The following is a 27253-nucleotide window of genomic DNA, read 5'->3' on the forward strand; positions in this document are numbered from 1 at the left end:
AGTAAACAACAGATTTGCCCTAGAAACCCTACACAATCGTCTCCGCAGTGACAAGAAATGAAGGCGAAATTGGTAGATCGCGTCAACAATTTGTTTTATTTTGTCTGGAATCGCGTAAAAATCATGCACTCTCCAGAGCAAATCGACGAGAGAAGTAAATAGATCGGTGATAGAAGCCCTAGTTAGAAGATCCTTCAAGAATGTATTAGGTTACCTCCTGGCGCCGGAGGACGGAGGGAAGGGCGATTGATCGTAGCGCGCGCATTTCCAGCTGCAATGGTTGTAGCGCAACCACGAGCCGGTGCCCGATATCCTAGAACTGCCGTGAGGGGAGTGCGCCGGGAACGCGGCCCAAAGTCGCGCTAGCCCAGTCGAGACCAGCTGAGGGGGTGTTGACTAGAAAAAATCTCTCTTAAAGACTTTTTTACCAAACGGGAGGAATTTTTTAGGGACTAAACTAGGCATTTGAGACTAAATGAAGAAGACTCTCAAGGAGAGTCTTTTTTGGGACTTTTCCAACAATGCTCCTCCATGCATTCAATGGCCCGCCCTCATGGTGTTGTTTGATTGTTATTTTTCTATATACTAGGGGCAACATGGTCATTTAATAACCTCTAGGAAGGGACTAGGGACTTTTTAGTCTCTGAAAACAAACAGGGAAGTACTTTTTAGGGACTAGAGACTTTTTAGTTGGGACTAGAAAAAGTCCTAGGACTTATGAATCAAACAGGGCCTGATTCATGAGTGAAATGACACAGCATTGGACGGGGCGTCGTGCACGGAAATCCCTATTCGCCGCTCGCTGCGGCAAAATGTCGGCCTACCGCACAGGGCAGTGCAGCGAGCGACAAACCTGGGCCGGCCCACTTATACATATTGCGTCCAACCGGTTTTGGGAACCTTCTAGAAGGTTCCCTGAACCGGGTTTTTCCTGTATCGTTTTTATGGTTTTTTTTCGGCTTTTTATTGTTTTTCCATTTATCATTTTTCGTTTTTGTTTTTTTTACTTTTTTTTGTTTCATTTTCTTTTTCAAGTTTATTTTTCTTTCTCATAACTTGTTCGCAATATAACAAAATGTTTACGATTTTATTTTTTATTTCTTTTCCTTTTCTTCTCTTTTTTTAAAAAAATAATTTTTCTTCGTGTTCCCAAAAAATGTTCAGTTTTTGAAAAAATGTTCTCAAAATTCAAAATTTGTCTCGTTACACAAAAAAGTACAAAACTTTCAAAATTCAGAAAATGTGCCAGATTTCAATTTTTTGTTCACATATTAAAAAAATGTTCGCGCTTCCAAATTTGTTTGGGATTTTTAAAAATTGTTCTCCATTTTAAAATATGTTCTCAAAATTCAAAAAATGTTCGTACTTTCAAAAATTGTTCACGCTTCCAAATTTGTTCAGGATTTTTAAAAAATGATCTCTGTTTCAAAATTTGTTCTCAAGATTCAAAAAATGTTTGGGAATTGAAGAGAATGTTCCAGCTTTCCTAATTTGTTCACAAATTCAATAATAGTTCATGTTTTTTAATTTTGTTCACAAATTCAAAAAATGTTCTGGAAGTTTTAAAAAGTAAACATTTTTATTTTTTGTTCACAAATTCAAGAAATGTTCCCCGTTTTCAAATTTGTTCACATCGTCAAAATGTTCCTGTTTTACAAATTTTGTATGAAAATTCAAAAAATGTTTTTATTTTGAAGAAAGTATTCATAATTTCGAAAAATGGACTGTAGTTTTTAGGATTTTTGCGAATTAATGTTTAACATTAGTCTTTCTCGTATACGTCTTTAACTGTCCAGCTGCTAATTGAACATGAGGTGGTGTTCGACGCGGTGGTTTGCACGGCAGGCCAATTGGTGCGAAGTCGCGTGTTCGAGTTACAGCGCTAGCGCGAGTTTCTTTTTTGCGATTTTTTCATCTCGGGAACGTGCCGTCGTGTGCCACTGTAAATGGGCCGGCCCACGCTAGCTGCTCCTGTGCGAAGCGCCGGCACTTTGCCGCAGCGAGCGGCCTATAGGAGCTCCCGTCGTGCACCTGGCCCCTCAGGGCAACTCTAACGCTACGATAAAAGAATGATAAAAAAACTCCAACCTGCCAACGCATTTCGCACGCGTAACGAACAAAGATAGCGGCCCAATTTGCCGATACAAACGGACGCGCATTTGTTTTTTGTCAATCACGACTATGTTTCGCCTTTAACGAGTCTGGCTTCGGACTCGCTGAAGGGCGAGCGGGCCAGGCCGGCCCACGGGCACGGGAGCCCACAGCCTCTTTTCCCTGTTTTTTCTACGTTTTCTGTTTTTTGTTTTACTTTATTTTTGTACTTTTATTTATACTTTATTTTTTTAAAATATATATATTACAAAAACACTTTTCGGAAAATATTTGAAAAAATGGTGATTATATATGTTGAACAAGTATTCGAACTACAGGAGTTTCAGCTACCAAGGCCAAGAGAACTACAAGAATGAAGGAAATATGCCATAAAGGCAATAATAAAGTTATTATTTATTTCCTTATATCATGATAAATGTTTATTATTCATGCTAGAATTGTATTAACCGGAAACTTAGTACATGTGTGAATAAATAGACAAACAGAGTGTCACTAGTTTGCCTCTACTTGACTAGCTTGCTGAATCAATGATGGTTATGTTTCCTAACCATAGACGTGAGTTGTCATTTGATTAACGGGATCACATCATTAGAGAATGATGTCATTGATTTGACCCATCCGTTAGCTTAGCACGATGATCGTTTAGTTTGTTGCTATTGCTTTCTCCATAACTATACATGTTCCTATGACTATGAGATCATGCAACTCCCGAATACCGGAGGAACACTTTGTGTGCCACCAAACGTCACAACATAACTGGGTGATTATAAAGGTGCTCTATAGGTGTCTCCGATGGTGTTTGTTGAGTTGGCATGGATCAAGATTAAGATTTGTCACTCCGATTGTCGGAGAGGTATCTCTGGGCCCTCTCGGTAATGTACATCACTATAAGCCTTGCAAACAATGTAGCTAATGAGTTAGTTACAGGATGTAGCATTACGAAACGAGTAAAGAGACTTGCCGGTAACGAGATTGAACTAGGTATTGAGATACCGACGATCAAATCTCGGGCAAGTAACATATCGATGACAAAGGAACAATGTATGTTGTTATGCGGTTTGACCGATAAAGATCTTCGTAGAATATGTAGAAACCAATATAAGCATCCAGGTTCCGCTATTGGTTATTCACCGGAAGTGAGTCTCGGTCATGTCTACATAGTTCTCGAACCCGTAGGGTCCGCACGCTTAACGTTCGGTGACGATCGGTATTACAAGTTTATGTGTTTTGATGTACCGAAGGTAGTTCAGAGTCCCGGATTTGATCACGGACATGATGAGGAGTCTCGAAATGGTCGAGACATAAAGATTGATATATTGGACGGCTATGTTGGACATTGGAAGGGTTCCGAGTGAAGTTTGGGCATATACCGGAGTACCGAGGGGTTACCGGAACCCCCCGTGGAGTTTAATGGGCCTTATGGGCTTTAGTGGAAAGAGGGGAGGGGCTGCCAGGGCAGGCCGCGCCCCTCCCCCTCTGGTCTGAATTGGACTAGGAAGGGGGCGCCTTTCCTTCTCCCTCTTTTCTCCTTCCTTCTCCTACTCCTACTACTTGGAAAGGGGGGGATCCTACTCCCGGTGGGAGTAGGACTCCCCATGGGGCGCGCCATAGGAGGGCCAGCCCTCCCCCTCCTCCACTCCTTTATATACGGGGGAGGGGGCACCCTATAGATACACAAGTTGATCATTGATCTTTAGCCGTGTGCGGTGCCCCCCTCCACCATAATCCACATCGGTAATATCATAGCAGTGCTTAGGCGAGCCCTGTTCCGATAGCAACATCATCACCATCATCACGCCATCGTGCTGACGAAGCTCTACTGGATCGTGAGTTCGCGGGACGTCACCGAGCCGAACGTGTGCAGATCGCGGAGGTGTCGTACTTTCGGTGCTAGGATCGGTCGATCGTGAAGACGTACGACTACATCAACCGCGTTGTCATAACGCTTCCGCTTACGGTACGAGGGTACGTAGACGATACTCTCCCCTCTCATTGCTATGCATCACCATGATCTTGCGTGTGCGTAGGAAAATTTTGAAATTACTACGTTCCCCATCAAAGAAATGTTTGTGCAAGTGAGAGGAATAAGGCCTTAGTGCCTGAAGTGATGAGTCACTAGTGCTCAGGAAATTGAGACGCAAAATTCCAGATCATGACAATGCTCATCCTGTTGCTGAGAACATGATGTTAAGAAAGGACAAATGTTTGCGTCAGTGGAGATTATCTGATCCTTATTCTATCAGGAGAAGAACTGCTTGTGATTATTGTTTCCACACCAGAGAGCAACAAGATTTTATAAAAATGTGCTTCTTGATAAGAAGCCTATTGTCATTGACATAAAATGGGTGGATTGAGAATACATTGATGACAATGAAGACAATTTCCCCATGTTCATGAGAGTTTCATACTTGCAGGTGTTGATGCTTTTGTTGGGAAGAAGCTTACCTCATGGAATGATGAGACGATAATGCAATTCTATTCAACTGCTCATTTCTTTCCAGATGGAAGGATTGTGCGGATGACTGAGGGAGTGAGATGCCAGTCGACCATCTCTTAGTGGGCAACTCTTCTTGGTGTTCCTAAAGAAGAAGAGCGAGACATTGATGTGTATGCAAAGCCCAAGATGGACCACAACTCGATGAAGGACATGTACAAAGCTATTCCTGAGAAAGATGTTGAGACCCACAAGTTAGGTTCTGTGAAGCATTTGCTACCTGGTTTGGCCACTACAAACACTATTTTCAGGCACACTCTATTGCCCAAACCTGAAGGTGACAAGATGATCCGTGGCCATTCCATCAACCTGTTGGATCTCTTTGACACACCTAAAAAAATTCAAGGTAATGACCTTAATTGTTGAAACTATCAAGAGGATAGCGGCAGACCAAAAGAGATCATGTAGTTTTGCTCCACACATTCAGTTACTTATCAATTCCAAGGTTGGAACAAGCACATATCTTCTTGATCGTGAGCATCTCCCATTGTTGCCAGAATTCGAGGATAACATGGTGGTGATGGACCCATCTCATCCTACTTCTGTTGAGGCACAAGAGAAGATACACACAGTATGCAGCCGTCGCAGCTAAAGCAGCTAAGGAAGCATCTAGTCCATTTACTAATCTCAAGACCAGAAGTGATCAAATGACTTATCTGCTAGAAGCAACCCTGAGGATTGAACAAAGTTTGGCCAGCCTCGCCAAGAACCAAGAGAGCTTAGAGCGGATAGTTGAGGCAAAAATTTATGATCTTGATGTAAAGGTCACACATGTCCAGACCATCAAGGAGAAGCTAAAGAATGATGTTGACGCAGCTGCTAAATCTAGAGAGGATGCAGAGGACAGTGGTGATGACAGACCTACTACTGACAGATGTTGGGGAACGTTGCAGAAAACAAAAAAATTCCTATGGTTTCACCAAGATCCATCTATGAGTTCATCTAGCAACGAGTGATCGGATGCATCTACATACCTTTGTAGATCGCGCGCGGAAGCGTTCAAAGAACGGGGATGAGGGAGTCGTACTCGACGTGATCCAAATCACCGGAGATCCTAGCGCCGAACGGACGGCACCTCTGCATTCAACACACGTACGGTCAGCGTGACGTCTCCTTCTTCTTGATCCAGCAAGGGGGAAGGAGAGGTTGAGGAAGATGGCTCCAGCAGCAGCACAACGGCGTAGTGGTGATGGAGCTGCAGTACTCCGGCAGGGCTTCGCCAAGCTCTATGGAGGAGGAGGAGGTGTTGGAGAGGGAGAGGGAGGCACCAAAGGCGTAGGTGAGAGGTCCTCCATCCCCCGCACTATATATAGGGGGCCTAGGGGGGGCGTCGGTGTTGGAAATATGCCCTAGAGGCAATAATAAAAGCATTATTATTATATTTCCTTGTTCATGATAATTGTCTTTATTCATGCTATAATTGTGTTATCCGGAAATCGTAATACATGTGTGAATAACAGACACCAACATGTCCCTCGTAAGCCTCTAGTTGACTAGCTCGTTGATCAACAGATAGTCATGGTTTCCTGACTATGGACATTGGATGTCATTGATAACGAGATCACATCATTAGGAGAATGATGTGATGGACAAGACCCAATCCTAAACATAGCACAAGATCGTATAGTTCGTTTGCTAGAGTTTTCCAATGTCAAGTATCTTTTCCTTAGACCATGAGATCGTGTAACTTCCGGATACCGTAGGAGTGCTTTGGGTATACCAAACGTCACAACGTAACTGGGTGACTATAAAGGTAGACTACGGGTATCTCCGAAAGTGTCTGTTGGGTTGACATGGATCAAGACTGGGATTTGTCACTCCGTATGACGGAGAGGTATCGCTGGGCCCACTCGGTAATGCATCATCATAATGAGCTCAAAGTGACCAAGTGTCTGGTCACGGGATCATGCATTACGGTACGAGTAAAGTGACTTGCCGGTAACGAGATTGAACGAGGTATTGGGATACCGACGATCGAATCTCGGGCAAGTAACATATCGATTGACAAAGGGAATTGCATACGGGGTTGATTGAATCCTCGACATCGTGGTTCATCCGATGAGATCATCGTGGAGCATGTGGGAGACAACATGGGTATCCAGATCCCGCTGTTGGTTATTGATCGGAGAGTCGTCTCGGTCATGTCTGCTTGTCTCCCGAACCCGTAGGGTGTACACACTTAAGGTTCGGTGACGCTAGGGTTGTGAAGATATGTATATGCAGTAACCCGAATGTTGTTCGGAGTCCCGGATGAGATCCCGGACGTCACGAGGAGTTCCGGAATGGTCCGGAGGTAAAGAATTATATATAGGAAGTGCTGTTTCGGCCATCGGGACAACTTTCGGGGTCGCCGGTATTGTACCGGGACCACCGGAAGGGTCCCGGGGGTCCACCGGGTGGGGCCACCTATCCCGGAGGGCCCCATGGGCTGAAGTGGGAGGGAACCCAGCCCATAGTGGGATGGGGCGCCACCCCCTTAGGGCCCATGCGGCTAGGGTTGAGGAGAAACCCTAAAGGGGGCGCCCCCTTGCTTGGGGGGCAAGCCCCCCACCCTAGGCCGCCCCCCCTAGTAGATTCCATCTACTAGGGCCGCCGGCCCCCCTAGCACCCCTATATATAGTGGGGGAGAGGAGGGACTTCATACACCAGCCCCTGGCGCCTCCCTCTCTCCCCGTTACGTCTCTCTCTCGTAGTATAGGCGAAGCCCTGCTACTGTGACGCCCTGCATCCACCACCACGCCGTCGTGCTGCTGGATCTTCGTCAACCTCTCCTTCCCCTTGCTGGATCAAGAAGGAGGAGACGTCTCCCGTCCCGTACGTGTGTTGGACGCGGAGGTGCCGTCCGTTCGGCGCTTGGTCATCGGTGATTTGGATCACGTCGTGTTCGACTACATCATCACCGTTCTTTGAACGCTTCCGTGCGCGATCTACAAAGGTATGTAGATGCATCCGATGACTCGTTGCTAGATGAACTCCTAGATGGATCTTGGTGAGACGAGTAGGAAAATTTTTGTTTTCTGCAACGTTCCCCAACAGTGGCATCATGAGCTAGGTCTATGCGTAGTTCTTCTTGCGCGAGTAGAACACAATTTGTTGTGGGCGTAGATTTGTCAACTTTCTTGCCGCTACTAGTATTTTCTTGCTTCAGCGGTATTGTGGGATGAAGCGGCCCGGACCAACCTTACACGTACGCTTACGTGAGACCGGTTCCACCGACTAACATGCACTAGTTGCATAAGGTGGCTGGCGGGTGTCTGTCTCTCCCACTTTAGTTGGAGCGGATTCGATGAATAGGGTCCTTATGAAGGGTAAATAGAAGTTGACAAATCACGTTGTGGCTTTAACGTAGGTAAGAAGTCGTTCTTGCTAGAACCCTAATTCAGCCACGTAAACTTGCAACAACAATTAGAGGACGTCTAACTTGTTTTTGCAGCAAGTGGTTTGTGATATGATATGGCCAAAGTTGTGATGAATGATGAATGATCTATATGTGATGTATGAGATGTTCATGCTATTGTAATAGGAATCACGACTTGCATGTCGATGAGTATGACAACCGGCAGGAGCCATAGGAGTTGTCTTTATTCTTTTATATGACCTGCGTGTCATTGAGAAACGCCATGTAAATTACTTTACTTTATTGCTAAACACGTTAGCCATAGTAGTAGAAGTAATAGTTGGCGAGCAACTTCATGGAGACACGATGATGGAGATCATGATGATGGAGATCATGGTGTCAAGCCGGTGACAAGATGATCATGGAGCCCCAAGATGGAGATCAAAGGAGCTATGTGATATTGGCCATATCATGTCACGTTTATTATTTGATTGCATGTGATGTTTATCAGGTTTTGCATCTTGTTTACTTAGAATGACGGTAGTAAATAAGATGATCCCTCATAATAATTTCAAGAAGTGTTCCCCCTAACTGTGCACCGTTGCGACAGTTCGCTGTTTCAAAACACCACGTGATGATCGGGTGTTTTATTCAGACGTTCACATACAACGGGTGTAAGACAGATTTACACATGCAAACACTTAGGTTGACTTGACTTGACGAGCCTAGCATGTACAGACATGGCCTCGGAACACAGAAGACCGAAAGGTCGAGCATGAGTCGTATAGAAGATACGATCAACATGAAGATGTTCACTGATGTTGACTAGTCCGTCTCACGTGATGATCGGACACGGCCTAGTTAACTCAGATCATGTAATACTTAGATGACTAGAGGGATGTCTAATCTAAGTGGGAGTTCATTAATTATTTGATTAGATGAACTTAATTATCATGAACTTAGTCTAAAATATTTTACAATATGTCTTGTAGATCAAATGGCCCACGTAGTCCTCAACTTCAACGCGTTCCTAGAGAAAACCAAGCTGAAAGACGATGGCAGCAACTATACGGACTGGGTCCGGAACCTAAGGATCATCCTCATAGCTGCCAAGAAAGATTATGTCCTACAAGCACCGCTAGGTGAAGCTCCCGTCCCACAGAACCAAGACGTTATGAACGCTTGGCAGACACGTTTTGACGACTACTCCCTCGTTCAGTGCGGCATGCTTTACAGCTTAGAGCCGGGGCTCCAAAAACGTTTTGAGAGACATGGAGCATATGAGATGTTCGAAGAGCTGAAAATGGTTTTTCAAGCTCATGCCCGGATCGAGAGATATGAAGTCTCCGATAAGTTCTTCAGCTGTAAGATGGAGGAAAATAGTTCTGTCAGTGAGCACATACTCACTATGTCTGGGTTACATAACCGTTTGTCTCAGCTGGGAGTTAATCTCCCGGATGATGCGGTCATTGACAGAATCCTCCAGTCGCTTCCACCAAGCTACAAGAGCTTTGTGATGAACTTCAACATGCAGGGGATGCAAAAGACCATTCCTGAGTTGTTCACAATGCTGAAATCAGCGGAGGTAGAAGTCAAGAAGGAACATCAAGTGTTGATGGTCAATAAAACCACTAAGTTCAAAAAAGGCAAGGGTAAAAAGAACTTCAAGAAGGACGGCAAGGAGGTTGCCGCGCCCGGCAAGCAAGCTGCCGGGAAGAAGCCAAAGAATGGACCCAAGCCCGAGACTGGGTGCTTTTATTGCAAGGGAAGCGGTCACTGGAAGCGGAATTGCCCTAAATACTTAGCAGACAAGAAGGCCGGCAAAACAAAAGGTATATGTGATATACATGTAATTGATGTGTACCTTACTAGTGTCCGTAGTAGCTCCTGGGTATTTGATACCGGTGCAGTTGCTCACATTTGTAACTCAAAGCAGGGGCTGCGGAATAAGCGGAAACTGGCAAAGGACGAGGTGACGATGCGCGCCGGGAATGGTTCCAAGGTCAATGTGATCGCCGTCGGCACGCTACCTCTATATCTACCTTCGGGATTAGTTTTAAACCTTAATAATTGTTATTTAGTGCCAGCTTTGAGCATGAACATTGTATCGGGATCTCGTTTAATTCGAGATGACTACTCATTTAAATCCGAGAATAATGGTTGTTCTATTTATATGAGAGATATGTTTTATGGTCATGCTCCTATGGTGAATGGTTTATTCTTTATGAATCTCGAACGTGATACTACACATGTTCATAATGTGAGTACCAAAAGATGTAAGGTTGATAATGATAGCTCCACATACTTGTGGCACTGCCGCCTTGGTCACATAGGTGTCAAACGCATGAAGAAGCTCCATGCAGATGGACTTTTAGAGTCTCTTGATTATGAATCATTTGACACATGCGAACCATGCCTCATGGGTAAGATGACCAAGACTCCGTTCTCAGGAACAATGGAGCGAGCAACCAACTTATTGGAAATCATACATACTGATGTGTGCGGTCCAATGAGTGTTGAGGCTCACGGTGGCTATCGTTATGTTCTCACGCTCACTGATGATTTAAGTAGATATGGGTATATCTACTTAATGAAACACAAGTCTGAAACCTTTGAAAAGTTCAAGGAATTTCAGAGTGAGGTTGAGAATCAATGTGACAGGAAGATCAAGTTTCTACGATCAGATCGTGGAGGAGAATACTTGAGTCACGAATTTGGCACACACTTAAGAAAATGTGGAATATTTTCACAACTCACGCCGCCTGGAACACCTCAGCGTAACGGTGTGTCCGAACGTCGTAATCGCACTCTATTAGATATGGTGCGATCTATGATGTCTCTTACCGATTTACCGCTATCCTTTTGGGGCTATGCTTTAGAGACTGCCGCATTCACTTTAAATAGGGCTCCGTCAAAATCCGTTGAGACGACACCGTATGAATTATGGTTTGGGAAGAAACCTAAGCTGTCGTTTCTAAAAGTTTGGGGATGCGATGCTTATGTCAAGAAACTTCAACCTGAAAAGCTCGAACCCAAGTCGGAAAAATGCGTCTTCATAGGATACCCAAAAGAAACTATTGGGTACACCTTCTACCTCAGATCTGAAGGCAAGATTTTTGTTGCCAAGAATGGGTCCTTTCTAGAGAAAGAGTTTCTCTCGAAAGAAGTAAGTGGGAGGAAAGTAGAGCTTGATGAAGTATTACCTCTTGAACCAGAAAATGGCGCAACTCAAGAAAATGTTCCTGAGGTGCCTGCACCGACTAGAGAGGAAGTTAATGATAATGATCAAGATACTTCTGATCAAGCTCCTACTGAAATTCGAAGGTCCACAAGGACACGTTCCGCACCAGAGTGGTACGGCAACCCTGTCTTGGAAATCATGTTGTTAGACAACGGTGAACCTTCGAACTATGAAGAAGCGATGGCGGGCCCAGATTCCGACAAATGGCTAGAAGCCATGAAATCCGAGATAGGATCCATGTATGAAAATAAAGTATGGACTTTGACTGACTTGCCCGTTGAACGGCGAGCCATAGAAAATAAATGGATCTTTAAGAAGAAGACAGACGCGGATGGTAATGTGACCATCTATAAAGCTCGACTTGTCGCTAAGGGTTATCGACAAGTTCAAGGGGTTGACTACGATGAGACTTTCTCACCGGTAGCGAAGCTAAAGTCCGTCCGAATCATGTTAGCAATTGCCGCATTCTACGATTATGAGATATGGCAAATGGACGTCAAAACGGCATTCCTTAATGGCTTCCTTAAGGAAGAATTGTATATGATGCAGCCGGAAGGTTTTGTCGATCCTAAGAATGCTGACAAGGTGTGCAAGCTCCAACGCTCGATTTATGGGCTGGTGCAAGCATCTCGGAGTTGGAACATTCGCTTTGATGAGATGATCAAAGCGTTTGGGTTCACGCAGACTTATGGAGAAGCCTGCGTTTACAAGAAAGTGAGTGGGAGCTCTGTACCATTTCTCATATTATATGTAGATGACATACTATTGATGGGAAATGATATAGAACTCTTGGACAGCATCAAGGCCTACTTGAATAAGAGTTTTTCAATGAAGGACCTTGGAGAAGCTGCTTATATATTAGGCATCAAGATCTATAGGGATAGATCGAGACGCCTCATAGGTCTTTCACAAAGCACATACCTTGATAAGATATTGAAAAAGTTCAATATGGATCAATCTAAGAAGGGGTTCTTGCCTGTGTACAAGGTATGAAATTGAGCTCAGCTCAATGTCCGACCACGGCAGAAGATATAGAAGAGATGAGCGTCATCCCCTATGCATCAGCCATAGGTTCTATTATGTATGCCATGGTGTGTACCAGACCTGATGTAAACCTTGCCGTAAGTTTGGTAGGAAGGTACCAAAGTAATCCCGGCAAGGAACACTGGACAGTGGTCAAGAATATCCTGAAGTACCTGAAAAGGACTAAGGAAATGTTTCTCGTTTATGGAGGTGACGAAGAGCTCGTCGTAAAGGGTTACGTCGACGCTAGCTTCGACACAGATCTGGATGACTCCAAGTCACAAACCGGATACGTGTATATTTTGAATGGTGGGGCAGTAAGCTGGTGCAGTTGCAAGCAAAGCGTCGTGGCGGGATCTACATGTGAAGCGGAGTACATGGCAGCCTCGGAGGCAGCGCATGAAGCAATTTTGGTGAAGGAGTTCATCTTTGACCTAGGAGTCATACCCAATGCGTCGGGGCCAATCAAACTCTTCTGTGACAACACTGGAGCTATTGCACTTGCCAAGGAGCCCAGGTTTCACAAGAAGACCAGGCACATCAAGCGTCGCTTCAACTCCATTCGTGAAAATATTCAAGATGGAGACATAGATATTTGTAAAGTACATACAGACCTGAATGTAGCAGATCCGTTGACTAAACCTCTCCCTAGAGCAAAACATGATCAACACCAGAATTCCATGGGTGTTCGATTCATCACAATGTAACTAGATTATTGACTCTAGTGCAAGTGGGAGACTGTTGGAAATATGCCCTAGAGGCAATAATAAAAGCATCATTATTATATTTCCTTGTTCATGATAATTGTCTTTATTCATGCTATAATTGTGTTATCCGGAAATTGTAATACATGTGTGAATAATAGACACCAACATGTCCCTAGTAAGCCTCTAGTTGACTAGCTCGTTGATCAACAGATAGTCATGGTTTCCTGACTATGGACATTGGATGTCATTGATAACGAGATCACATCATTAGGAGAATGATGTGATGGACAAGACCCAATCCTAAACATAGCATAAGATCGTATAGTTCGTTTGCTAGAGTTTTTCCAATGTCAAGTATCCTTTCCTTAGATCATGAGATCGTGTAACTCCCGGATACCGTAGGAGTGCTTTGGGTGTACCAAACGTCACAACGTAACTGGGTGACTATAAAGGTATACTACGGGTATCTCCGAAGGTGTCTGTTGGGTTGACACGGATCAAGACTGGGATTTATCACTCCGTATGACAGAGAGGTATCACTGTGCCCACTCGGTAATGCATCATCATTATGAGCTCAAAGTGACCAAGTGTCTGGTCACGGGATCATGCATTACGGTACGAGTAAAGTGACTTGCCGGTAACGAGATTGAACAAGGTATTGGGATACCGACGATCGAATCTCGGGCAAGTAACATACCGATTGACAAAGGGAATTGTATACGGGGTTGCTTGAATCCTCGACATCGTGGTTCATCCGATGAGATCATCGAGGAGCATGTGGGAGCCAACATGGGTATCCAGATCCCGCTGTTGGTTATTGATCGGAGAGCAATCTCGGTCATGTCTACATGTCTCCCGAACCCGTAGGGTCTACACACTTAAGGTTCAGTGACGCTAGGGTTGTAGGGATATGTATATGCAGTAACCCGAATGTTGTTCGGAGTCCCGAATGAGATCCCGGACGTCACGAGGAGTTTCGGAATGGTCCGGAGGTAAAGAATTATATATAGGAAGTGCTATTTCGGCCATCGGGACAAGTTTCGGGGTCACCGGTATTGTACCGGGACCACCGGAAGGGTCCCGGGGGTCCACCGGGTGGGGCCACCTATCCCGGAGGGCCCCATGGGCTGAAGTGGGAAGGGATCCAGCCCAAAGTGGGCTGGGGAGCCACTTCCCCTAGGGCCCATGCGCCTAGGGTGGGGGAAACCCTAAAAGGGGGGCGCCCCCTTGCTTGGGGGGCAAGCCCCCCACCCCTTGGCCGCCGCCCCCCTAGGAGATTGCATCTCCTAGGGCCGCCGCCCCCCCTAGGCCCCCTATATATAGTGGGGGGGATGGAGGACCCCTCACCTTTGCCTTTGGTGCCTCCCTCTCCCTCTCCAACACCTCCTCCTCCTCCATAGAGCTTGGCGAAGCCCTGCCGAAGTACTGCAGCTCCATCACCACCACGCCGTCGTGCTACTGCTGGAGCCATCTTCCTCAACCTCTCCTTCCCCCTTGCTGGATCAAGAAGAAGGAGACGTCACGCTGACCGTACGTGTGTTGAATGCGGAGGTGCCGTCCGTTCGGCGCTAGGATCTCCGGTGATTTGGATCACGTCGAGTACGACTCCCTCATCCCCGTTCTTTGAACGCTTCCGCTCGCGATCTACAAAGGTATGTAGATGCATCCGATCACTCGTTGCTAGATGAACTCATAGATGGACCTTGGTGAAACCGTAGGAAATTTTTTGTTTTTTGCAACGTTCCCCAACACAATGACTGCGTCATCTGGAAGATTAACTCCCAGCTGAGTCAAGCGGTTATGTAACCCAGACATTGTGAGTATGTGCTCACTGACAGAACTATTTTCCTCCATCTTACAGCTGAAAAACTTGTCGGAGTCTTCATATCTCTCGACCCGGGCATGAGCTTGGAAAACCATTTTCAGCTCTTCAAACATCTCATATGCTCCGTGTCGCTCAAAACGCTTTTGGAGCCCCGGTTCTAAGCTGTAAAGCATGCCGCACTGAATGAGGGAGTAATCATCAGCACGTGTCTGCCAAGCGTTCATAACATTTTGGTTCTGTGGGACGGGTGCGTCACCTAGCGGTGCTTGTAGGACATAATCTTTCTTGGCAGCTATGAGGATGATCCTCAGGTTCCGGACCCAGTCCGTATAGTTGCTGCCATCGTCTTTCAGCTTGGTTTTCTCTACGAACGGGTTGAAGTTGAGGACAACGTTGGCCATTTGATCTACAAGACATATTGTAAAGATTTTAGACTAATTTCATGATAATTAAGTTCATCTAGTCAAATTATTCAATGAACTCCCACTCAGATAGACATCCCTCCAGTCATCTAAGTATAACATGATCCGAGTTAACTAGGCCGTGTCCGATCATCACGTGAGACGAACTAGTCAACGTCGGTGAACATCTTCATGTTGATCGTATCTTCTATACGACTCATGCTCGACCTTTCGGTCTTCTGTGTTCCGAGGCCATGTCTGTACATGCTAGGCTCGTCAAGTCAACCTAAGTGTTTGCATGTGTAAATCTGTCTTACACCCGTTGTATGTGAACATTGGAATCTATCACACCCGATCATCACGTGGTGCTTCGAAACAACGAACTGTCGCAACGGTGCACAGTTAGGGGGAACACTTTCTTGAAATTATTATGAGGGATCATCTTATTTACTACCATCGTTCTAAGTAAACAAGATGTACAAAACATGATAAACATCACATGCAATCAAATAATAATAGTGACATGATATGGCCAATATCACATAGCTCCTTTGATCTCCATCTTGGGGCTCCATGATCATCTTGTCACCGGCATGACACCATGATCTCCATCATCATGTCTCCATGAAGTTGCTCGCCAACTATTACTTCTACTACTATGGCTAACACGTTTAGAAATAAAGTAAAGTAATTTACATGGCGTTTCTCAATGACACGCAGGTCATACAAAAAATAAAGACAACTCCTATGGCTCCTGCCGGTTGTCATACTCATCGACATGCAAGTCATGATTCCTATTACAATAACATGATCTCATACATCACATATATATCATTCATCATTCCTCACAACTTTGGCCATATCACATCACAGAACACTTGCTGCAAAAACAAGTTAGACGTCCTCTAATTGTTGTTGCAAGTTTTACGTGGCTGCAATAGGGTTCTAGCAAGAACGTTTTCTAACCTACGTGAAAGCCACAACGTGATTTGTCAACTTCTATTTACCCTTCATAAGGACCCTTTTCATCGAATCCTCTCCAACTAAAGTGGGAGAGACAGACACCCGCCAGCCACCTTATGCAACTAGTGCATGTTAGTCGGTGGAACCGGTCTCACGTAAGCGTACGTGTAAGGTTGGTTTGGGCCGCTTCATCCCACAATACCGTTGAAGAAAAAATAAGACTAGTAGCGGCAAGAAAGTTGACAACATCTACGCCCACAACAAATTGTGTTCTACTCGTGCAAAGAGAACTACACATAGACCTAGCTCATGATGCCACTGTTGGGGAACGTTGCAGAAAACAAAAATTTTCCTACGGTTTCACCAAGATCCATCTATGAGTTCATCTAGCAACGAGTGATCGGATGCATCTACATACCTTTGTAGATCGCGTGCGGAAGCGTTCAAAGAACGGGGATGAGGGAGTCGTACTCGACGTGATCCAAATCACCGGAGATCCTAGCGCCGAACGGACGGCACCTCCGCGTTCAACACACGTACGGTCAGCGTGACGTCTCCTTCTTCTTGATCCAGCAAGGGGGAAGGAGAGGTTGAGGAAGATGGCTCCAGCAGCAGCACGACGGCGTAGTGGTGATGGAGCTGCAGTACTCCGGCAGGGCTTCGCCAAGCTCTATGGAGGAGGAGGAGGTGTTGGAGAGGGAGAGGGAGGCACCAAAGGCGTAGGTGAGAGTTCCTCCATCCCCCCCCCACTATATATAGGGGGCCTAGGGGGGGCGGCGGCCCTAGGAGATGCAATCTCCTAGGGGGGCGGCGGCCAAGGGGTGGGGGCTTGCCCCCCAAGCAAGGGGGCGCCCCCCTTTAGGGTTTCCCCCACCCTAGGCGCATGGGCCCTAGGGGAAGTGGCGCCCCAGCCCACTTTGGGCTGGATCCCTTCCCACTTCAGCCCATGGGGCCCCCCGGGATAGGTGGCCCCACCCGGTGGACCCCCGGGACCCTTCCGGTGGTCCCGGTACAACATCGGTGACCCCGAAACTTGTCCCGATAGCCGAAATAGCACTTCCTATATATAATTCTTTACCTCCGGACCATTCCGGAACTCCTCGTGACGTCCGGGATCTCATCCGGGACTCCGAACAACATTCGGGTTACTGCATATACATATCCCTACAACCCTAGCGTCACCGAACCTTAAGTGTGTAGACCCTACGGGTTCGGGAGACATGTAGACATGACCGAGATTGCTCTCCGGTCAATAACCAACAGCGGGATCTGGATACCCATGTTGGCTCCCACATGCTCCTCGATGATCTCATCGGATGAACCACGATGTCGAGGATTCAAGCAACCCCGTATACAATTCCCTTTGTCAATCGGTATGTTACTTGCCCGAGATTCGATCGTCGGTATCCCAATACCTTGTTCAATCTCGTTACCGACAAGTCACTTTACTCGTACCGTAATGCATGATCCCGTGACCAGACACTTGGTCACTTTGAACTCATAATGATGATGCATTACCGAGTGGGCCCAGTGATACCTCTCCGTCATACGGAGTGACAAATCCCAGTCTTGATCCGTGTCAACCCAACAGACACTTTCGGAGATACCCGTAGTATACCTTTATAGTCACCCAGTTACGTTGTGACGTTTGGTACACCCAAAGCACTCCTACGGTATCCGGGAGTTACACGATCTCATGGTCTAAGGAAAGGATACTTGACATTGGAATAACTCTAGCAAACGAACTATACAATCTTATGTTATGTTTAGGATTGGGTCTTGTCCATCACATCATTCTCCTAATGGTGTGATCTCGTTATCAATGACATCCAATGTCCATAGTCAGGAAACCATGATTATCTGTTGATCAACGAGCTAGTCAACTAGAGGCTTACTAGGGACATGTTGGTGTCTATTATTCACACATGTATTACGATTTCCGGATAACACAATTATAGCATGAATAAAGACAATTATCATGAACAAGGAAATATAATAATAATGCTTTTATTATTGCCTCTAGGGCATATTTCCAACAACAGATTCCAAACAGTGCCTAGGGTAGCAAGGTCTGCTACCGTGCCTACTATAGATATGAGGACTACCACTTCAGCCCCTGCTGCTACTCCATCAGTTCCACCGCTAATGTCTACTCCACCAATTCAGCAGACGTCAGCCAAAGCTTTTGCAGATACACTTCTCTCAACACCGTCTACACACAACGGAGCTTCCCACCAGATATCTTCACCTCTAGGAGCTGCCACGGATCGTGTCTAGAGAGACGCATAGCTCTATACCTATCCAAGCCTATTGATACTTGTTGCCAAAGGGGGAGAATTTGTATAGATCATTAGGCTTCGAGAGAGAGTGCGTCTTGCTTTTTCTCATTTGATTTCTTCGAGTTTTTGATACTACTTGGTTTACGCTACTTTGATTTGCTTGTTTGATTTCTTCGAGCTTTTGCTACTACTTGGTTTATGCTACTTTGATTTGTTGTATGTGTGAGATACTATGTTGGTTGTTTGTGCTTGATCATACAATGCTTCATGTTATGCACACTGCTTATCATATCATTATCTTGTATGATCATTCACTTGTGTTTTTGGTTATGAGTGCTTACTTCCAATCATATCACTTTGTGCGCTCCACCGAGTTGTATGTGACAAGGAAGAGTGACCCATGATCCTAATCGATTGTGCATTTTCATTCAAACACAAATTTTTAATAATACACAAATTTAGGGGGAGCTCTTTCTTATCACATACTTCTCAAAACGACGATGTATTTCATTCATTTAATCATTTGTCAAAGCTTTGATCTATATGTTGTCAGCATTACCAAAAAGAGGAGATTGAAAGTGCAACTAATCCCCGGGTGTTTTTGGTAATTAAGAATAACATATATCTCATTGAACTAATATCTATTCAAATTAAAGATTTCAGGAAGTTCAATGATTGGCATGGCAAAGACTAGTGATTGTGGACCCCTCAAAATGCTAAGGACATGGATTGGCAAAATCTCAAGACTCTACATTTTTTGTTAAGTGATCCAAGATCACATTGAGTCCAAAGAAAAACCAATACTATTAAAAGGGGATGAGGTGTTGTTGATGATCTGGTTGCTCAAGTTCTTAGTGATATTGTTCAAAAACCCTAAGCCACTTTCTCTATCCAAATATGTCCTAAACCCGACAATCCAACTCAGTCCCACCGAAACCTACATATCCAGACCCATAGTTCATCTAGACACTGCCACAGCCAAACCTTAACAGATCGGAGTCATCGATATGAATCTCGGTCCTACCGAGATGGTCTTGCCAACTCGTTGTCATCTGTTGCAATTATTTCGATCTTACCGAGTTTTGCAATCGGTGCCACCGAGATAGCTTGCCAACCTTCTGTTGTCTTATTGCTTCACTTCGGTTCTACCGATTTGATGCAATCGGTGGCAACGAAACGAGGTTTGCCTTTATCATTGCACATCGGTCCCTCATAGATGTTTCCAGTTAGTCGCACCGAGACTCCTAAAGTTCATATCTTTTACATAGGTCGGTGCCACCGAGTTGAGTCGTGTGTAATGGTTGGATTTTGTGTGGAGGCTATATATACCCCTCCACCCCCTCTTACTTAGCAATAGAGCCATCAGAACGTGTCTACACTTCCACTACTCATTTTCTGAGAGAGAACCACCTACTCATGTGTTGAGATCAAGATATTCCATTCCTACCATTTGAACCTTGATTTCTAGCCTTCTCCAAGTTGCTTTCCACTCAAATCTTTCTTTCACCATAGCCAAATCTCTGAGAGGGAGTTGAGAGTTGGAGAGACTATCATTTGAAGTACAAGAGCAAAAAGTTCATCATCAATCACACCATCTATTACCTTTTGGAGAGTGGTGTCTCGTAGATTGGTTAGGTGTCGCTTGGGAGCCTCCGACATGATGTGGACTTGAACCAAGAAGTTTGTAAGGACAAGTAGATCGCCTACTTTGTGAAGATCTACCCGAGTGAGGCAAGTCTTTCGTGAACGGTGGCCATGGTGAGATTGACAAGGTTGCTTCTTGATGGACCCTTCGTGGGTGGAGCCCTTTGTGGATTCGCGTAGCATTTACCCTTCGTGGGTTGAAGTCTCCATCAACGTGGACGTACAATAGCACCACCTATCGGAACCACGCCAAAAATTACCGTGTCCCCATTGTGTTTGCCTTCTCCAAACCCCTCCTTTACTTACATGTGCAATGTCTTACTTTTTGCTGCTATACTCTTAGAATTGCGTGTGTAGGGTGATGGTTGACTTGCTAGATTTGCTAAAATCTGTCCACAACTAAAATTGGGAAAATGTCAGATTTTTATTTAGTCAAGTAGTCTAATCACCCCCCTCTAGACTAATTTTGATCATACGGCCACTCTAGCAACCCATCATCTACTTATTACTCCACAATGCCTTCTGTTAGGCCCAAGCATGGTGAAGTGTCATGTAGTCGATGTTCACATGACACCTCTAAAGAAAGCAACAACATACATATTATCAAAATATCGAAAGGATACCAAATTCACATGTGGTACCCAATGGTTAGATTAAATAGTACACACGATATTCACAATTTTACATTCATCGGTATCACATTTGATCAAAAATAATATTTATCTCAACTCAATAACAGATAGATGAATACATAACAATTATCTTAATTTAAATTGACAATTGGTGACAACTTTAACATAGGTTCACAAGCTCACGACACACTTCACGGGTAAGGTTCACATGTGAGTATAAACGGGTGGGGTATGGGTATATCCATGAGTACAAGCCTGGTTGATGATGCGCTGAAGGTGGATCTTCGGATGCTCTAGGTCATATATAGCATATGCTGCTTTTATTCTTTTATTCTACTAGATTTAAGACATTGTAGTTTCTACTAAATGAAATCGGAGGGAGAGACATCTTTATAAAGAAAAAGAACTAGCAAATTTTAGCAACAGTTATCTCACAACCATCAGAGATGCTCTCAACAAGATAACAGTTTAACTTCGGTTCCATCTGAGCACCCTTCCAGTCAATTCCAAGCAGAAAAAAAAAGGCAATCAGCGCTGTCCCGAATGATAGCACCAAAACAGGATTTAACAGTAAAAGGATCAAAATTAGCATCAACATGATTGTAAATCAAATCCATTAGAGTGTGTCAATGAGAAAGAGGATTCTTCACCTGCAGCTGGTAACGGAGACCCTGGATAGAGTACTAGTGCAACACCAGATAAAAGCACTCTGCTAATCACAATGTACACGTACGACTGGTAAAATGTGTTGTGGTCTTTCCAATTATAAAAATAGACACTCTTTCCGTTCACTTTCATAAGACGTTTTGAACAGCTGACACTGAACTATTCTGTGGGCTGTCTGAATTGTCTAAACGTCTTATAAAAATAAACAGAGAGAGTACAACATTTACACTCATACATGTTTCTACCATGCAATACATTTTACTTACCTTCTGCAAATCTTTTTCTTCCCTTCTAAATGAAGCTCAGTAGTAAGTACTTCCTCCGTTTGTTTTTATAAGACGTTTTAAACTTTTTACAGAAAAAATTGTACAGATCATAAAGCAATTGTAGCCCAGTGGCTATTGTGGTTAGTTGCAAGTTCAATCTAGCCATTTAGACCTTATTTAATTGCTCCGTGATCAGCATCTTTTCTTCTAGAAAAACATAACCACTTGTTAATTTACTAGTAGTACATACATCAAAATATTTCGCCTAGAATCCCAAACGTAGCAACAAAAGATCCACATTTTCTGTAACGAATACTACACCATGAATTGGAGTGACGTGGGCAGCGAGAGAAACCTCCAAAGGAGCGTCCTTTTTCACAGGTCGAGGAAGCCGGTGGTACGCCACACGGCGTTGCGCATGCGCCGGAGGTCGCGCCCCTTCAGCGTCCGCCCGGCGCCCTCCATCACCGACGCCGCCGCCGCGGCCCGGCGCGCGGCCATCTCGTGCGGCGGCACCATGAGTTCGTCGTCGTCCTCGTCCTCCTCGTCAGCGGCCTCTTGCTCCGCCTCCCGGCGTCGCCTGTCCGCCGTCGCCTTGGACCAGGCAGGCACGGCCACCGGCGCAGACTGGTGGTACGGCTGGGAGCGCGGCTGCCTCTCCCGTCGGGCCGCGGCCGGGATGGCCGCGCTGGGCGAGCGGCTGTCCTCGTCGGCGATGAGCGACGACAGGCCGGCGCCGCCGGACGGGAAGGCGCGGGAGGAGAGGGGCCAGCGGTGGCTTCCCCCGGACGGGGACGGCGTGGGCGAGGGCGACGAGGCGGTGGAGGCCGAGGAGAAGGAGGGGGACGACGACCAGACTACGTCGCGCTCGTCGAGCTCGAGCTCCTGGTCGGCAGCGCCGGCGTCATCCGGCTGCTTGATGAAGCCGAGGAAGCGCAGCGACGGGGACACGGCGGAGGCGCGGCGGTCGCGCATGGACATCGGCGTGCTCGTGCTCGATCGAAGCGTGGGTGCGCGCGTGCGGTGGCCGGCCAGTGGCCACTGACCAACCAGCGTGCAGTGTGTTTCAGCGCTGGGACGCCATGCTCGCGCCCCTATTATTGGCGCGCCGCGCGCCCTCTACTGGTGGTGGTGGTGGTGGCGATCGGCGTCCGGTGCGGGGAGTGAATTATTGGGGCAATGATGATGGCTCCTAGGGGGAGGGCTGCCCTGCCCAGGTGTCGGGGGCTTCCCGCGATCGTGTCGTGTGTGTGCCGTGTGCGCCGTGCGGGCGAGAGGGGCTGCGGTCTGTGGTGCTCGTGCGACGGCCTGGAACCGGAGATCTGGCGCGGCCTGGGCCAGAAATCCGGAATCCTTTCTCGCCGGGTCGCTGCCCATCAAAAAGAAGCGACCGCGACCGGTACAGGATACGACATTTCCCATCTGTACATACAAATCCATACAGCAACCAGCACGTCCTCGGCCATACAGCGAGCAAAATGATCGAGGATCAGGCCGCGAGTAAACAACTGGATCTCTTGGGCTCGGGTTTTGGCCGTGTACGCTCCGGTTTATTTGTTGTATATCCGATCCCAGGCTACGTCCGTGTCTACATGCGTACGCACGAATCGCGGCAGGAATTGACATGGCACCTACCGGTCGCCGTCCCGCCATCGCCCGCCCCCCATTGCGGGCAGGGCGAGATGGATGAGAAGGAAAAAAAGAGACGTCACGCTCTCACAGTCTCACCTGATAAGAAAATGGTCTGGGCCAGAGGGGTTCCGTTTCCCTGTCGAGAGTTTGGAGCATACGGAATTGTGTGGAGGTGGGTGCGTACGTAAGTGTACAATGCTTGTTTTGTCCTAACGCTGTGCCGTCAGATAATCCTATTAAACGTTGCGGTGGTGAAAGGTTACTACTGACGTTCCACAAGAAATTATGCGGGGTGCTACTTTGGCCGGATGTTAATGTGGAGCCTAGTCCAAATCCAAGGCTGATAAGGTAGACTGGTCAGGAAAAATGAGTATTTCACCTTATCAAGTATCAGCTCACATACCGTAGGCGTGTGTGTGTTCGGTATCCTGAACCTCTCGGCCAGGCTGGCAGGAACGGTCAAATCGACCATTTTCACTCGGCCAAGCTCTCCGCGTGCAAAGAAGGGGAACGCGACGTCAAGCTCGTCGAGCGGGGAGATGGCACGAGTTCACGTGCTTCTTCAAAAAATCGGCGGGGCCAATAATTCGGTCACCTCTCGGCTCTCGCTGTTTGCCTTGCCTATTTAGCCCTCTTTGCTCCACGGCCTGAACTCCCGCCACCCTCACCCTCGTCGATTTGTCCATGTCGAAAAGATTCTTTATCGATGAGCAGGTAAGTGTTTCGCCTTCTTCTTCGACCGACGATGGTTGACGGTGGCGGTGAGGATGTCCCCCAGGAGGGCAGGTAGTTCAACATTCTTTATAGGAGTAATGAGGATCATGCTTGATATGTGGTGGAGAACTGCATGCACCAGTCCAGTAACTAATATAATAATCCTAGTTACTCGTATTTCAAATTTTCATATGGACTAGACTTGATGAGACCAATATATATAGGACGGCCATTTGGGACACCTAGGTGCCCAGCCTCCTTGCCTTTCCACCGTTCGATTGCGTTAAAGGTCAATCCATCACAGATTACTGATTTGGAAATAATTACGTAGTTTGGAAAGAGTTATAAAGATAACCATAAATGGATACCATTAAATATGGTCCAACACGCCATGCATGTTAACACTTTTTTAGCATGCAAAAAAATACCCATGCATGACATCCTTCCTTGTTGAGAGACGTTAGTAATACAAATTGAAGAGAGAAAATGTCCTTGGGTATACATAGATTTTTTTTTCATATTTGTATGATCTGACGTATGTTGCATGGTTGGCTGGACACATACAACATTTATTATTCCAAATTAAGATAGCATTTTTCTTTCCTACGATTTTATCACTTCCGATATTAGATACCTATGGATGCCATATTTCATGTACCGAGGTATATACGCAATCAGATTTTTACTTTCTACATGTTGACGGGGTGCCTAAAATATTTTCCTACCCTTTTTCACGTAGGTATATACACGCGCATACACATTGGGTATACTGTTTTATTTTTAAGTTTGCTGGGTATATACAAGGAGATTTGTGAGTATATCGTACATTGTGTCTCATTAGCGGGTATTTGATACATCGGCATGTGTCAATGATTTGAAGTACGTACACCATTTAAGTATATACATACCAGATTTACATACATACTCATGATATTTTTTAGGTATCTACATACTCATGATATATCTAGATATATTCATTACGTCTTGTTAGTAGGTATTTGAGATACCCGAGGTATATCCATAATCTTTTTGTATAATACAGCAAGTATGTGTATATTCTTAGTACATATAATACGACGGGAATATGTATATTTTTCATTACACAATACTTATGGTACGTATATATTTTTGTTAGATATAATAGTCTGAGTATGTGTATATTTATATGAGGTATAATACGTCAACATAATATTTGGAAAGGGATTATTGCTAGGAAATCAACATAATATTTTTTGGAAAGCAATTATTGACAGCAGTGCATGCAAATAAAAGATGGAAAGCTAATGTTTCATTGATTGCACGCCATGCACTAATAAAAATGGCTTGCCATAAACGGCCTAGGTGCCCATGCACCTAGGTACTCGTATTCTAAAAAGCATGTGTGCATCCTTGGTTCGTGCACAGGGTGGAAGAAGCGAAATTATCTCCCAATTTTTTGTCAATGAATGTACGAAAAAGGCTCCTGTATCGCTCCTTTTACGCGGCTTGGGTAGGAACCTTGGCAACCGGCAACAACCCATCTCCTCTCCCCTCCCCTTGTTGTCGTAAGGGGCGTGAGTTTCCCTTCACGCTACCTTGCTCGGGTGCACACACCCCTGTGATGGATTGCACGATGGTCGGCCTCGGATGGTGCTCCAACGTGTGCAGTGGTTGTTGTGGCGACCCATGGACGGTGCTCCAACATGTGTGGTGGTTGTTGTGGCGACCTAGTAGCTAGATGGTGTTTGATGCGGCGGGGCCTAGTCAGCTATGACCTTCCCTTTTGAGAGCGAACGTCTTTTTTGTGTGATGCTCCAACGCACCACGGTCGATCGATCTAGGTGGTTGCAGCCTCGGGCTCACTATGGGGACCAAACAGGGCTCGACCCAAATCTACGCCACCATGGTGCAGAGCTTGTAGGGTTTGTCCAGGTGAAAGCCTTGTCTCTAGTCGTGCCAGAGCTCGCAACGACTACGCTCTTGAGCATTGTTCCCTTCCGGATAGCAGCATTAAGGTGATGCTCTCCGTCCTCCACCTTTGTAGCTTTGGGGTAAACCCTAGATTCGTGTGATCGGGCGATTGTGACAACTTTGTGTAGGATCAAAAGTATGTCTAGAGGGGGCTGATTAGACTACTTGACCAAATAAAAATCTAACATTTTCCCAATTTTAGTTGTGGGCAGATTTTAGCAATTAGTGTCGGGGAATGTAGTTATTTCAAAAAAATTCCTACGCACACGCAAGATCATGGTGATGCATAGCAACGAGAGGGGAGAGTGTTGTCCATGTACCCTCGTAGACCGAAAGCGGAAGCATTAGCACAACGCGGTTGATGTAGTCGTACGTCTTCATGATCCGACCGATCAAGTACCGAACGTACGGCACCTCCGAGTTCAGCACACGTTCAGCCCGATGACGTCCCTCGAACTCCGATCCAGCCGAGTGTTGAGGGAGAGTTTCGTCAGCACGACGGCGTGGTGACGATGATGATGTTCTACCGACGCAGGGCTTCGCCTAAGCACCGCTACAGTATTATCGAGGTGGACTATGGTGGAGGGGGCACCGCACACGGCTAAAAGATCAAACGATCAATTGTTGTGTCTCTAGGGTGCCCCCTTGCCCCCGTATATAAAGGAGCAAGGGGGGTGCGGCCGGCCTAGAGAGGGGCGCGCCAGGAGGATTCCTACTCCTACCGGGAGTAGGACTCCCCCCCTTTCCTTGTTGGACTAGGAGAGAGAGGGGAAAGAGGTGGAGGAGAAGAAGGAAGGGGGGCGCCGCCCCCTCTCCTTGTCCTATTCAGACTAGGGGAGGGGGCACGGCCCATGCCCTGGCCGCCTCTCCTATCTTTCCACCAAGGCCCACTAAGGTCCATTAAGTCCCCGGGGGGTTCCGGTAACCTCCCGGTACTCCGGTAAAATCCCGATTTCACCCGGAACACTTCCGATATCCAAACATAGGCTTCCAATATATCAATCTTCATGTCTCGACCATTTCGAGACTCCTCGTCATGTCCGTGATCACATCCGGGACTCCGAACAACCTTTGGTACATCAAAACATATAAACTCATAATATAACTGTCATCGAAACGTTAAGCGTGCGGACCCTACAGGTTCGAGAACTATGTAGACATGACCGAGACACGTCTCCGGTCAATAACCAATAGCGGAGCCTGGATGTTCATATTGGCTCCCACATATTCTACGAAGATCTTTATCGGTCAGACCGCATAACAACATACGTTGTTCCCTTTGTCATCGGTATGTTGCTTGCCCGAGATTCGATCGTCGGTATCGCAATACCTAGTTCAATCTCGTTACCGGCAAGTCTCTTTACTCG

At 46.0% G+C, this 27253-nt stretch overlaps 1 protein-coding gene across 1 annotated transcript; it reads right to left on the minus strand.

Annotated features, from left to right (window-relative positions):
• Window positions 1–21731: 21731 nt before the first annotated feature.
• On the minus strand, window positions 21732–22896 carry LOC125539244. Its single transcript, XM_048702651.1, has one exon. It carries the CDS (start codon window positions 22569–22571, stop codon window positions 21966–21968), a length of 606 nt encoding a protein of 201 aa, XP_048558608.1. The 5' UTR covers window positions 22572–22896; the 3' UTR covers window positions 21732–21965.
• Between the last annotated feature and the right edge of the window lie 4357 nt (window positions 22897–27253).

Source organism: Triticum urartu, chromosome 2 (assembly GCF_003073215.2).
Source record: "Triticum urartu cultivar G1812 chromosome 2, Tu2.1, whole genome shotgun sequence".
Classification (NCBI taxonomy): domain Eukaryota; kingdom Viridiplantae; phylum Streptophyta; class Magnoliopsida; order Poales; family Poaceae; genus Triticum; species Triticum urartu.

Bases quoted from the DNA above. Each gene is read 5' to 3' on its own strand.
- LOC125539244 (XM_048702651.1), bottom strand. From the start codon at position 22,571: ATGTCCATGCGCGACCGCCGCGCCTCCGCCGTGTCCCCGTCGCTGCGC.